At 35.9% G+C, this 15,245-nt stretch overlaps 1 protein-coding gene across 1 annotated transcript; it reads right to left on the reverse strand.

The window, feature by feature from the left end:
• Nucleotides 1-11,774: 11,774 nt before the first annotated feature.
• On the reverse strand, nt 11,775-14,911 carry LOC141649219 (protein FAR1-RELATED SEQUENCE 5-like). Its single transcript, XM_074457914.1, has 4 exons — nt 14,375-14,911; nt 13,787-14,283; nt 13,144-13,339; nt 11,775-11,783 (listed from the first exon to the last, which is right to left on the reverse strand). The coding sequence occupies exons 1-4, from the start codon at nt 14,909-14,911 to the stop codon at nt 11,775-11,777; spliced, it is 1,239 nt and encodes a 412-aa protein (XP_074314015.1).
• Nucleotides 14,912-15,245: the final 334 nt, after the last annotated feature.

Here is a 15,245-nt window from a genome sequence, read left to right on the forward strand (position 1 = left end):
TTGAGATATTTTATTTAATACGGATTAAATAAAATGGGCTAAGGCGAATTAAGCAGTTAATTCGTAAATTAAATATAAACGATTATATTTGATTAATGTATATTGAATTAATTATACAATATCGTCTTTGTCGGACATGTATTAATAATTCAACTAAGTCATGTTACTAGTTGATGTTTTAATAACCGATAACCGATGACGATTTATAATTAAAAACCCGTCGTATACATTTAGCAAATTTCGAGTCGGACCACGAGTTAAACATAAGAGGAAGTGGAAGCCCACTTCCCCATGTGGATCTCGGTTTGGCCGAATGAAAGGAACAAAAGGAGAGTTTCTCCTCCTTTCTAACCTAATCATTCATTTTGACAAAAATATTAGGGTTTCAGAGTATTTTTCTCTGAAATTTCTAGATCTCACATCGAATAACCTCACAATAGCTCTCTCAATATTGCAAGTCAATTAGAGAGCATTTCTAGCACAAGGGCATAGTCTCAAACGGTCTTGGGTGCAACGATTAGGAGGAAATCTACTTTGATTTCTGTTCTTTACGCCGCACATCAAAGGACCCGAGGTTGATTCTTTACCTTTATCGTTTCTCTTGTATTTATGTTTTATGACTATAATTCACATGTAAATTTGCGTTATAATCCTTAAAGTTTAAGGGAATTTTACGGATATTTCCCTACACCCGTAACCGACCCGAGTGACCCGATTGCCACCTCTAAATGCACACCACCACCCGCTTTTATCACAATGATGAATTGTTGTCCATTTAATTGTCTATAGTCTATCCATCTTTATACAACCGAAAAACCAAAAAAAATTTGACTAATAGAAAGAATGAAAGACCATAAAAAAAGTAATCATATAACAAATCTGAAAGAAAACTAAGTTGTTTTGATTTTATCATCTCCATATAATATCAACCTTATAAGATTTGAAACCCTACTCCATTCGGGGAAATATACCCTTCATCCCAATTACTTTACACTAGTTTTCTTTTAATAGTAACATATCATAAAAAATAAAGGTAAATTATTGATTAATATATATATATATATATATATATATATATATATATATATATATATATATATATATATATATATATATAGACACTACAAGAAAAAGTGGTTTGGGCGACGAAAACAGGCCTTTGTGCGACAAAATGGGCAACGACGACCAAAATTTCGTTGCAGAAGGTTATGGGCGACGAAAACAGGCCTTTGTGCGACAAAATGGTTTGTCGCCCAAACTCATTTTTCTTGTAGTGAGAAGCAGTTAATTATTTCAGTTGATATAAATTGTACGATTGGCACCTATATAATATTTTGTAGCATATTTGAAAAAAAATCTAGTTTGTTGGATTTCAATAGTATATAGTCTTTATTGAAAAATATTTCAAAATTAAAATAAAGTGGATGGTGGAAATTTAAATTGAAGTGAAATTATGATAAATTGTTCGCAGGGGTGGAGCTTAGTGATTAAAACTTGAATGAAATTCTCCATAGGTTCAAAACTTCCCAACAACAATCTTATGAAGTATGTATGGCATGAGTTTATGCCTTATAGACTTCGAGTTTATTACCTTTAGTTAGTCTTGCTGAAGACGGGTCGGAGCAAGTGACGGGTAATGTCACTCACAAAACGGATAGGGGGGACAAGGTGGGGGCACCCCCATGTGATTCCCTCTCTCCTCTATTTGGATCATTTGTGAGAGGAAATGGTATCCGTCACTCCAAAGTGACGGATACGTGCCGTCTTCAATGAGATTTTGTGTATTACTTTTGGGTGACTTAGTTAGTTACATAGTTTGTAAGCTATCACGTTACACATATATCCAAGGATTATATAATGCACACAAAAATAGCGACTATGGATTTTCACGTCACAAAAAAAAAATGATGATAAAATTAAGGGGCCTAAATAAGGGTGGGCTTTGGTGGGGTATGATGCGACTATGGATTTTCACATCACAAAAAAAATGCAGCAACTCTCTTATAGGACCATCCTATAGCATAAGACAGGTCCAATAGAAGAGAGTGGCCCAATAGAAGAGAAAAATGAAACCCCTCCTTTACCAGACCTCTCAACTCTCCTCTATCACTATTCACTACTATACACGCAACACACTCTCCGTCAGTCTACCACAACAACTCACGTCCATACCGCCGCCTTTACAGCCTGCGTTCTCACCATCGTCGCCTACTTAGCCGCCTCTATCATCTGTCTCCTCACCACTTCCGCTATTGTCATTTTCGTCACCATTGTTTGGCCCTCTCTCCTTTTTATCATTTTGTTAAATTCCAACTACCTAGATTTGGATTTTGGAACTTGTTTTTGAAAGTTCCAAATATTAAAGCTAAAATTCAATACTTTCAATTTTAAATTGATAACTTTCAATTTTATGTAAAACTAGATTTAATGCTCGTGCGATGCACGGGCCTAAATTTAATATCATCTCTTATTCAAGTATTTGTAAAGCTTTTAAGTTAAATTTTATCTAAAAATCTAAAAAGAAAAACTAAAACGGAAAAGAAATAAATAAGAACAATGAAGTAAGAACAATGAAATTACGCACTAAATTCTCATCATTTGGACTGAAATAACTAAAATATACGGAGTAAGTAAATAATAACATGATGTTCGTACTCTCTTCAAATTCAATTTCAACCTTATGTGGTATTGAGTCTATTTAAATCATTATTATAAAAAATGTCAGTTAACTTGACATGCTTTGTTTGCAAACTACCAAGAAATTTAGCCAAATTGCCAGTAGTGCTCGTCAGACGTATTAAATATATAGCGTCGTAGCGGTCGTGAGTTTTCACATCATCTAAACAAAATTTCACGTTGGAATACACCCTACACTTGTTCATGTTAAACTTTTGGCAATATTATGATGTAATTTCGTTTTACACAACTAAACTCTTAGCGATATTATATTATAATTTTGTTAAAAAAAAATTTTTATTAAATATGGAGTAATTTTTTGTGGTAAATTTTGATAATGAAGGAGTAGACTACTAAAATTCTAGAGTTTGCGTTAGCATAGACTCTGTAAGGATATAAAATCACCTTTATACATTAGAGTTTAGTTTCTCGGCAATTACATGCCTATGTGCCCTAATGGGAACACACGGGGAATCAGGATCTATTAAATTATTTTTGTCAAATTTGAATCACAACCTCAGAGATTAACCGTTATCATCTTTAAAATTTTTCCATAGGCTCATTATTAACGAAGATTTATTTGCTTCATGAATCCAGAGTTCAATGCAAATTCCAATAAATTGGCTTTTGATATATGTAAGTTTCTGAATTGTGCTCGATTCCCCCTCTCAATAACTTACGTAGCAAACTCCACCGCACCATGTGAACACTATCTACCTTATATAAAAGATGGGTTTTTTTCTTGGCTTTCTATTGGCCAATAATTTTTAGGATTTGAAAAACTTTTATTTAAGTAGGACCCTCCATGTTTATCACAATATTTAATTACTCTCTCTCCTTTTCTTTCATTAATTACACTTTATGAAAAAAAAAATGAAATCCTCACATATTCATAAAAACACTTCACATTAACAGTAAAAAAAATAACTTTGAGCAAAAATCTTATAGTATAAATTAAATTATAAACATGCAAGTACCAGATCTCAATTTTTTCACCCATTAAAATCTGAAAATAAAATAGTACTTTAAAAACAAATATTACTAACCATTGAAACAAAAGGTTTGGGCACAATTATATTTTTTTTCACGTGCTTCAATTTGCTTTATAAAGAATTTTTTGTAAAACAAGAAAAAAATGAAAAAGAAGAGACACACCAAAAATATACTCCATAACATAATTAGTAAGCAATATTAAATCTGGACAAAGTATTAAGCCCTTTTTAGGATCGGCATTATGGGAATTTTTTTATAATGAAGCAAGTTAAATTGGGTGAAAAGAATGAAGAAATGGACTAAGATGATAATAGCAGTGAAATGAAGGGCAATAAGATGATCAGGAGTGCTATTATTATCAAAACAATTGAAACGAGTGTGTTTTATTGGTTATTTATAAGGTGGATCAACCATGTTTTATACGTGGGTAAGAGCATCTCCAATGGTTAAGCAAAAGGACTTGCTTGCAAATAAAAAAGTTTTCAAGCTACTTGCTTAACCATTGGAGCACTTTACATGTACTAGCTTAAATTGAGCTAGTAGCTCAAATGAGCCTACAAGAAAAAATCTACCAATTAAAACAATACTAAATATTTTTAATTTTTATTTTCTAGGTAAAATAAGTAAATGTATTAATTAAAAGAGTGTTGTGGAAGGTAGTTGACATATGGTGTATTTAAGACACAACACTAAGCTAGTAGCTTACCATTGTAGTAGTTTGTAGCTTACAAATATTCTAACTTGGAAATCTTATGTGGGAAAGGTAAGCTAGTAGCAACTAGCTTACCATTGTGGATGCTCTAAGTGCTGGCAAATTTGACCCATTGTTTAAGTGATGTTTCATTGTTTCGATTCTAGCCCATGACTTACCCGACTTAATTAACCCATTGTTTATTTTTAGAATGGACAAGTACATATGTTAGGGTTTTACCTAAACATATAATTATTGCCTTAAATAAATGACGTTATATAGGTTGGGTGAAAGTATAAGTAAGATTATACGAGTTACGAGTCGAGTTAGGATCAGTGTACGGGTCGAAGCGAGTTTTTGATACTATTTTTTGGATCAATTTTTTTTTTTTTAAATTGCACTAAATCTAATATTAATAACTAAATCAGATTTATCGCTTACGTTTCTTTTAGGGAAACAAATATAAAAATTAAGTTTTTCTTATTTTCATTTATAAGATACATACTTATTTTGATTATCTCATAATAACCGCATTGGTATATGGGTTTGGGGAATTTTATTTTCGGGAATTGTTTGATTAGTCGGTACTCTTATTAATTAAGAGAAATATACGGCTGAGTAATATGTGAAAAAAATATTATTTTCTAGCATTGTTTGATTAATCAGTACTCTTATTAATTTGATTTTTTAAAATTATCATAAAACTGAATTTTTAATTGTATAATTTAAAGTATTATTAATATTTAATTATTATATCAATTAGATTATATGAATATTAGCTTTTTAAAAATATATTAGTGGCTTATATGTTTTACATTCACATTTAAGATACATTTATCTTTGATCCAGGGAGTCGGTGGTGTTTCAACCTAAATTAACGTATTATTTCGGCCTAATTGGGTCCTAAGTCAAGATTTGTCGGACGTGACCTTCAAAATGACAGGTTGGGCTAGGTCAAATTTTAACAGGTATACACGCTTCAGCGTTTACCAAATTTCAAATTTATTTTATCAACTTACTCGGTACTTATCTTTCGTACATATAACCCGTATTAAATGCATTAAATTTTATATTAATAGTGATAGATTTAGGGACTCGCGTAGTTAGGTGTATAGTTTTAACTGGAGCCATAACAGTGATAGACTGCATATTGCCCGCATTACACTTACCCTTCAGATTCCAGTGAATTTTAAGTCCACTTCAATAGAAGGCAATCCCCATCGCTATTTGTTTTGCGATGACAATAAGCAAAAGTCATGGCCAGTTCTTATCTAAAGTGAGCATTTATATTCCAAAATCGGTCTTCAGTCATGGACACTTTTATGTGCCTATCTCTAGGGTTACAAACAAGTAAGGCCTGAATCTATTGATTTGCGACAATAATAAGCGTACATCGAGTGCGACAACCATCGTAGTTTACAATGAAATTTCTGAGTATTTAATAAAGTTTTAAATTATTTATACATTTGTAGCACATAATCTGCATCGTATGGTAGTGATTAGTAAATAGTAATTGAAATTATATGTACGTCAAATTTCCAATAGTGAACTATTTATATTGTCACGACATTGCACATTTGATCACCCTCATTTTTATGCGCATGTATTTAATAATAGCAATTGCTATACGACCCGTACGTGCATTTTTTGCACGGGTTTAAAACTAGTTACCTATTAAAAAGACCTCTCCATGCATAAACACTCCAATAATAACTAAATCTATAATCTTATCTTAAACCGTTATTACCCTACGATGTATAAATGAGTTCTACTTTAATTCATAAAGACATTATAATCCTGTGATTTGTAGAATCCTATCTTAACTCTTAAGCATATAATGGTAATGTTTACTAATGTATACGGAGTATTACTCATTGCTATTGCAGTATAAATATTGGTGCGCCTAACTATTTAAATCATGTTCCCAAATAATTGATGATAATAATCTCTTTGAGATGCATCATATAGACCTCTACTATTGCCCGTCAGCCAATTATAGATGTAAGACACAAATTCTTTTGGATGATATAGTAACACGCTAATTTTTAGACCATAGTATTAGCCAAATTTATGTAAACCAAAGTACAAACACTGCATGTAGCTTTAATTAAGAAAACCAATTTCAATGCGAGTCATACCATCCTTGAGTCGTATATACTAATTCTCACTTAAGACGGACACTTTCCGTCTCAAGTCTAATACAGATTAAATACATACCAAATTATATCGCAAATTGCCTTGAAATGTCACAAAAATTGTCTTTATTAACATCACATTCTAAATAAGTTACAAAACCAACGTGATTATTTTTGTTTTAGTTTAGGATTTTGTATTAACTAATTTATTGCTCAATATATTATTTCTATAATTATTTATTTAGATATTATCTCCTATTTCATTGGTCGAAAGTCTTTCGTAAAAGTTGGAGACTCTGTAAAAGTTCGAAAAAAGCTTCCTTTAATAATATAGATAGATAGATAGATAGATAGATAGATAGATACCCATGTTTTTAGATTTTAACTTTTTTTTTTTTTAAGTTAATAAGTCATGTTTATAGATTGAAAACTTTCAATTCTAAGTTAAAAATTATGAGTTTAACTTAAATTACTTACATGGCTAACTCACAATTTTAATTGACCATAAGCATTGTTTAACTTCAAAACTCACAAACTTAACTTGAAAACTTCAAATTTAGAGTATTGACTATTTTTGACATATACGGTTTTTAGATTAATGACTACCAACTTTAGATATAAAACCAAATGTTAAATTTATAAGGTCATGGGCGTGAAATCAATTTTTTATGTGGATGATAAATATTTGTGAGGCTGGAGCATAAGTTCTCATTAATAAGTGAAATCAATGGCTTAGAGGTTGTGACTTAGAGAGATGAAAAGGTAGAGATCATGGGATAGTGTTGGTTTTTCCAAATTTTGGGTATCGTGTGTTTTTTTTGTTATTCATTGGGCTTTTTTGTTAATGGACTGGTCTTATGCTAAGAGACCGTCCTATTAAACAACCGAGCTGTTAAAGATCGTCGACAAATTACTAAATATCGTCGACAATTTTAATGAACTTCCAAAATTGCCCCTCCCTCACACTCCCCCTTATATTTTCCTTTTTATTCAAAAACTACCTTTCACACTCCAAATTTTGAAAAAAAAAACCCGACTCAAATAACAACAAAAAAACGTATCGACCGCATCATTTCCGTCACGAATTCAAACATTCAACAAGGTATGTGATTGTTATTAAATTTTTTTTTTAGTATTTTCTTAGATTGTTAATTTGTGACGGAATTAGGATAGATGCCTTTATTGTAGACGGAATTAGGATAGATGCTTTGATTTGAATCGGAATAAGTCGTTTTATGACAAAATCATTCGGAAAATTCGGAAAAAAAAAATAAAAACAAAAAAAAGACGAAATCTGGGCTGGGACGAAGAACATTTTCGTCCAGGTCCAGGCCCAGACGAAAATGTTCTTCGTCCATTATGGGTGTTGGACGAAAAACATTTTCGTCTGGGCCTGGACCTGGACGAAAATGTTCTTCGTCCAAGCCCAAAATCTGGTTTTTTTTTTCTTTTTGTTTTTGAATTTCTCGTTTCCTTTTTTTTTAAAAAAAAAAAAACTTATTTTTCCGTCTTGTTTTGTTATCGTTATAAACTAATAAATTATTAATAATAAACCTCGTCCGTGCCGAACTCGTTGTAAAATTATTTATTTTATTTTATAAATTTTTAAAAACTTATTTTTCCGTCTTTTTTGTTAGTGTTAAAAACTAATAAATTATTAATAATAATTCTCGTCCGTGGCGAAGTCTTTGTAAATTTATTTTTTTTCCGTCTCGTTTTGTTTACGTAAAATATTAATTAATTATTACTAATAAACCCCGTTCGGGGTTATTTTGTTTTTTTTTTAATTTTTTAATTTACTTAAACTTATATTTATAAATTCTTTGTTTTATTAATTTAAGAAATCAATGCCTTTTTATTATTTTTTGAATAGATGGCCGGTGGAGGAAATGACCGTCACGTTCGAGCTCGAAAGGGGCTCTAGTTTGAGTCCGAGGTTGGAGATGGTAGTACCGAGTCGTGGACTGTGGAGCGGTTGGAGGAGGAGATGGTTCGGTCTGGTAATGTGATAGGTGAGGAGGAGGCGGGTGATGAGCGAGTGCGTAGGGTGCCACGTAGACGGAATGAGGAGGGGCGTTTTCAGCGGATGTCGGATGGTAGTTCTAGTAGTGTGGTGGCTCCGAAGAAGAAGAAGTCAGGTAAGGATGTCTCTTGGTTGATCGATCATCGTGTTCCGGGTGGTCTGATGTTTCCCCACGTGATTCCTAGCTTTGGCGGCCACATTGCCAACACCTTATGGGCGACTCCTAATGAGGTCGGTCGACCAGTTTTGACGGGTTACCACCGGTTTGGTAAGACGAGGTTTTTGAGTTGTTGGGAACTACCTCCGGCCGTTCAGACTATTTATGACGGTAGTGGTCTTTCTCACCTATTAGATTCCATGGCCGAGCATTTTAACATGTCCCTTATTTCTGCTTTCGTTGAGAGATGGCAACCTGACACCAACAGTTTTCACATGCCTTTTGGGGAGATGTCCATACTCCTTCACGATGTTGCGCAGATCTTAGGTGTTCGGGTTGATGGTAACTGTTGTAAGGTGGAGAGTAATGACGGGAAGTTGGCGGATCCCCTTATGTTTGTTTGTGGCTTCTTTGGGATTTCATCAGACCAGTTGAGGTTGCCGTTAAACCCTAGTAAGAAAGTCCCTATTTACAAGAGTGGGGGTATATTGGTAGATGCAGTTTGTGACATGGCGGCAGCTAGTTGTGATGTTGTTTTTGCTCAGGGGTTTTTGGCTGCGGTGTTGGGTCGACACTTTTTGTCGACAAATCAGGTGATAGGTTACGTCCTCAGTTGTTTCCTTTAGTGTATGATACTGATTGTGTACACCACTATGCTTGGGGAGCCGGTGTACTAGCCTTCATGTACCGACAGTTGGGTGTGGCTTCACGTGCTGGTGTGAAGACTATTGGTGGTTGCTTGACTTTGTTGCAATCGTGGATCTATGAGTATTTTCCTATGTTCAGACCCGGACCACCTTTGGTAATTGACCTTACTCAGCCTCGGTCGTGTTCTTGGAGATCCGTTGGTCCCTTCGCTCAAAATGCGGAGAAATTGTTGGAGTATCGGAGGTTGTTAGATGGGCTTACTTATGCTTCCATTAGGTGGGATCCGTACGGGCCGCGTCAGGAGGAGTATCATCCTCGTACTCTGTTTGCCGGTTGTGTTCGTTTCATGGACATAGCCGAGCCGTACCAGCCTGATCGGTGTTTACGACAGTTTGGGTATGTGCAGATAATACCCAATCCTATTATGAGATTGGTAGCGCATCGTCCTGCTTCGGGGATAGGGTACGAGGTTAGGGTTGGGGTTGCGGAGACTGATCATCTTTGGGATTCTTTGGCGGGATCACGTGGTTCACATTTCTCGTAGATCGAGACCGATTAGTTTCCGGGTGAGACGGCGCCAGATTATGAGGCTTGGTATAATGGGAATTCTCACCCGTTGATCATTGATCCCGACCACCATGATGCCCCGCGCCACGGGATGATTTTGATATTCTGTTTGAGGTAATAATTTTACTTACAGTTGTTGTAATAATTGTTTAACTTTCTTACTGTTCGGGGATAATGTTTATAATGTTTTAGTTGTTTTTGTAAATTTGGAGACTGCACGTGCTGTAATGTTTCAGTTGGCCGAAGTCGGAAAGATTGTCGATGACAAGAAACAACTTGCCTATTTCCGCAATATGATAAAGAACTTCGATCCATTTGTTGAGAGGGCTAGGGAGATTATACGTAATAGAGGACCTCGTCAAACACCCGGTGATCGTGTTCAGCGTAGATCAGATGGTGTGTACACTGATAGCGAGGAAGAGGATGATCAGTAGTCGGGAGACTAGTTTTTTTTTTATTTCATTTATGTTGTACGTTTTTGAAGACATTTTTTATGTTGGATGATTATGTTAGTTGACTATTTGAACCTTGTTTAATTCAAAAAACATGACGGTTTTAAATTCTGAAATTTCTTAAATTTCTTGAATACATAGCAACTGATGCAAATTCATACATTTCTGGAAATACTCACTACTTCATGACAATGGCCAACATAATGAAAACAAACAAATACAAGATACACTTGAAATAAAACTTCATCATCCTTGACATTTCTGAAATCTCCTTTTTTATACCTATCACTTGCTCTTTCATGACATTTCCACTTGATGCATCATCACCTTCATCTTCACATGCTATCTTCAACTTTTTTGTTATTGTCAAATGATCTTCAGTCAACCACGACACAAAATGATCGCAAGGTACACACTTAAAATACGCTTTCTTCGGATTAGTAACTGACCCGGAAATCTTGATGATAGCGTTTCTTTGACAACGATTGCAAATTTGATTCTTAAAATCAAGGCCTTCAATTGGGTGGTTTCCCCACATTGAGGATGATGTTGACATATGTAGAGAGTTGAAGAAGAAAATGGAAGAAGATGAAGATGATTGGAAAATAGAAAAAGTTGAAGATGAGTGCAGAAATACAACATTATGTAGATGTTTATATAGGGAAAAATGTTACCGTTGTAATTCAAAATAACCGTTACAATTCAAAATAACCGTCACAATTCAAAAATAGCCGTTATAATTCAAATGTTACCGTTATAATTCAAAATAACCGTTACAATTCAAAATAACCGTTACAATTCAAAAATAGCCGTTATAATTCAAATGTTACCGTTAAAATTCAAAATAACCGTTATAATTCAAAATAACCGTTACAATTCAAAATAACCGTTATAATTCAAAATAACCGTTACAATTCAAAAATAGCCGTTATAATTCAAATGTTACCGTTATAGTTAATAGCTTATAAATAGGCCATTCTATGTCAATTTCAATCACAACATCCAATCCAATTCACTCACTACAATAATAAAATGGTTCTCACAAATACTCAAAAAATCAGAGGTTATCAAGGCAGAATCGATCTAATTGTTCAAAATTTACCAATTCTAATTGAGCGTCTTGAATTAGTTGTTCCCAGTGACACTGTATGGCATATGCTTGAAGAGCCTCCAATTGGTAGCCTTTGTATAATTTTAGCCGGAAACCCGGATCATGTTCTAACTCCAGTAGTTAGAGATGAGGTTGTTTCTGATGAAGCACTAAACGAGAAGATGTGGGAGTTTCGCAGGTTAAGAAGTGATATCTTCACATATTTTGAGCGCATTCTCACCGTGATCGATTACCCAAGTCTATCAGACTTATGTGCCGGTAGAGTGCCCAACCAAGGAATTCTTTATCTCTACATCAATGATTTGTTGACTCAATATATGTCTACCCAACCTGAAGAAATTGAGATTCAAGATCATGAAAAAGATAAGGAATCGTCATCTTCATCATCAGAAGATAATTAAGTTCGGTAGTTATTTAATTATGTTATGTTTTAAGTAATAATCGTTTATGGTATGGGTTTGAGGTTTAGGGTTTAGGGTTTGGGGTTTAGGGTTTAGGGTTTGGTGTTTAGGGTTTGGGGTTTGGGGTTTAGGGTTTGGGGTATGGTATGTTTTAATTATGTTTTGAGTGGTTTATGTTTTAATTATGTCAAATTGTGTTTTAAGGAATGTTTTAATTAAAATATGTCAAATTGTGTTTTAAGATAATAAACTACAATAATCGGATAAATAAAATATAAGGTACAATATTCGGATATATAAAATAAAAGGTACAATAATCGGACAAATAAAAGCTAAAATCAACTCGCGAAACTGCGCCATAAAGATAGCTGATGTCGATACATGCCATTATAATGAGCTACGCTTTCATCATGTACCCAACAAGGGGCTATTGGAGGCATAGGTGACAAGGGGCGTACCCGGAGCCGCAAATAGTGGTTTCCCGCATGTAATACCCATAAGACACCATATGGGGTACGTACTCCGGTGGGGGCTCGTAAAGGCAAATAAGTATAACTACCATTCCAATGTCGGTGACCTTCTTGATCGTCAAATGAAGAAATACAACATATCACCCAATTGTACATCGTAGCATAACCATATAGATCGAAACTGTCCATCCAATAATCCGAGCCACACGGTATCTGATCCATAAATGTAATTCTATCTACCTCCGCATCAAATCTCCCTGGGCCATAAATATGATCACGGTAAAGGGGACTACGGATTTCCCTAAGTAAATCCATTCTAGCCATCGTGAAATGAGATTGGTCACCCCGAACAGCATGTGAGAGAACTCGAAAACCACAATGACCGTCTCCGGAAGGGTTAAACCACGCTTCGAGATGCTCGTGAAACCAGGAAGGCAAAAAGTGAAGATAAGGAAAGTACCTCGAATGACCAATAGTGTAGTCTACCTCAAGAGGTGCGCAATACGATGTGCCGAAACTCCCCGTACTCGTGGTAGCAGTGATAGACGGTGTACCGGGACCCATTTGAGTGGATCGGAGGGTACTAGACGGAGTAAAACGAACCGTCGGGGTGGAACGGAGAGTAGTAGACGGAGTAACATGAACCGTCGGAGTGGAACGGGGAGTACTAGACGGAGTTCGTTGGGAAGACGCGTTTCTTTGGGGCGTAGATCTGCCTACTCGAACCCGAACCCGTGCATGCTCAACGGCGGACGGATCTCTACGAGTTCCCCTACTCGGACGTCCTCTAGGGTTCTCGTTCACCCGAGGCTCGTTTACATCCTCCTCTTCCGGATGTATCTGAGAGTAAAGGGTATCGAACATGGATGATCTCATACTCGGATCTGCATTCCGAATTTCATCGAATAACTCCTCCAATCGATCATCGTCACAAGCCGGCATTGCCTCGGAACCATCGTACTCCAACTTCCTCCAAAATGCTTGTAACACATCAACAGGGACCCGAGATCCATTTCTAGCAATGCGATGAAGTGAACAAGCACATAACAAACCAAGTGTAGTAGCCTTTACACAACCGCAATCGATCATCAAGGCATCTTCCGTCATCTTGGCACCTCTTTCGAACTCTTCACGCAATTCAATGATGGTATTCTTTGATATTTTATAGGAAAGTCTCGAAAATAATCGCTGAATCCCCGTCAACCGCCTCGATCTAGATAACTCCAACGAGTGTCGGATCTCAACATGTTGCGTTTCCATCAAAGAATGAAACCGAATCCAGATGCTATCAACGGCCAGTTTCGCGCTATTCAGCCATCTCTTCAAATTCGCATGAGCCGACTCAACCCGGGATGTAGAAGTGTTCTCAAAATGAGTTATCTTGTTCGTTCTATACTTGGTCCATTTTTCCAAGTGCGGGAACCATTGCCTCTCAATATAAGCCGCCACTCCCGCCCATTGCCTTGCCAAATTGCCCCACGCCACATTAAACTTATCTTCGGTCTCCGCCTCGACAACCGCTTCAAACAAGTTGCAAGTTATGTGATTAGCCCAACTATCCTGACCCGTGATATCAAGTGCTTTCGTCTCCACGTTAGAATATATATGCCAAAGACATAGCAAGTGAGACGAATCCGGAAAAACAGTGGGAATCGCGTTCAACAAACCTGCCTCGCAATCAGTAACAATAGCATTAGGTTGAACGACATCATTGAGAAGGGCCTTCAGTTTCCGTAGGACCCACAGATATCCATCCTCGGACTCATGCGTCACAAGAGCATACGCGATGATAAAGCTCTTCCCCACGGGTGTGACTCCAACCATCTCAACAAGCGGAAGACGGTATTCATTTGTCTTGTACGTGGAATCGATCAGTACCACATAATAGTATGATCGAAACATCTTAACGGCTTCTGGATGAGCCATGAACACGTGGGTTAGCTCATCGGTCTCCGATCGCTGACCCAATAATGAACGTACTTATCTTTGAACCGCAAGTGCTAACATCTCATTGTCTTGGGTTTCTCCCTTCTCTTTCCTCGGCCCTTACTTTCTGAGAACGATTGTAGATTTGTCGCCGATTAGGTCTTGACTTTTCCGGATTCCGCTGATGCAAACCCGCACTAATAATTGCCGGTCTAACGTGAGCTCTAACTTGGGCATCGATATAAGCCAACTCCTCTTCATCAAACTTTGCAAAGTATCTATCGCCGTCACAATACAACGTTAAAGCATGATTATTAAACCCGTATCTCATCACAAGCTTCCACTTATTCTCTTCTAATTCAATAACTTTCATTGAAAATTTGCATTTGCACCACACGGTAGCCGTGTTACCTCTCATTAAAGAATCGGCATCCTTATTTACGGGACCTCTTCCGCCCATCCGACAAACAAAATAATCTTGTCTCAAATTCGAGTTACGACCAACTCTCTTGTTGCTTGCTCTTTTTATACCAAACCCGAGTCGAAGTCCGATCTCATATGCCCAATTAAACGCTTGCAGACTTGATGCAAAGAAAAAAGTAGTCGTAAAATGATCTGAGTAATCAATACCGTCTCCATCGTTGTTCACCTGCGCACGCATTTCGATAAATTAGTTAATAATTAATTATTTTCTACGAAACGAGTCGGAAAAAATAAAAAATAAATATATAGACGGTAATTAATTATTTGAATTGTTTTATAGAAAACGAGTCGGAAAAAAAAAATATAATACAAAGACGGGAATTAATTATTTTAATTGATTTATACAAAACGAGTCGGAAAAAAAAAATATATAAGATGGAAGCAAAAAAAAAAAAAGAAAAAAAAAAATACGAATTGGGCCTTGGACGAAAGGATTTTTCGTCAAAAATTACAGAGCGAGAAAAAATTCTTTCGTCACTATGGGCCTTGACGAAAGAATTTTTCTTCCAGGG

This window comes from Silene latifolia, chromosome 1 (assembly GCF_048544455.1).
Source record: "Silene latifolia isolate original U9 population chromosome 1, ASM4854445v1, whole genome shotgun sequence".
NCBI classification, from domain to species: Eukaryota; Viridiplantae; Streptophyta; class Magnoliopsida; order Caryophyllales; family Caryophyllaceae; genus Silene; species Silene latifolia.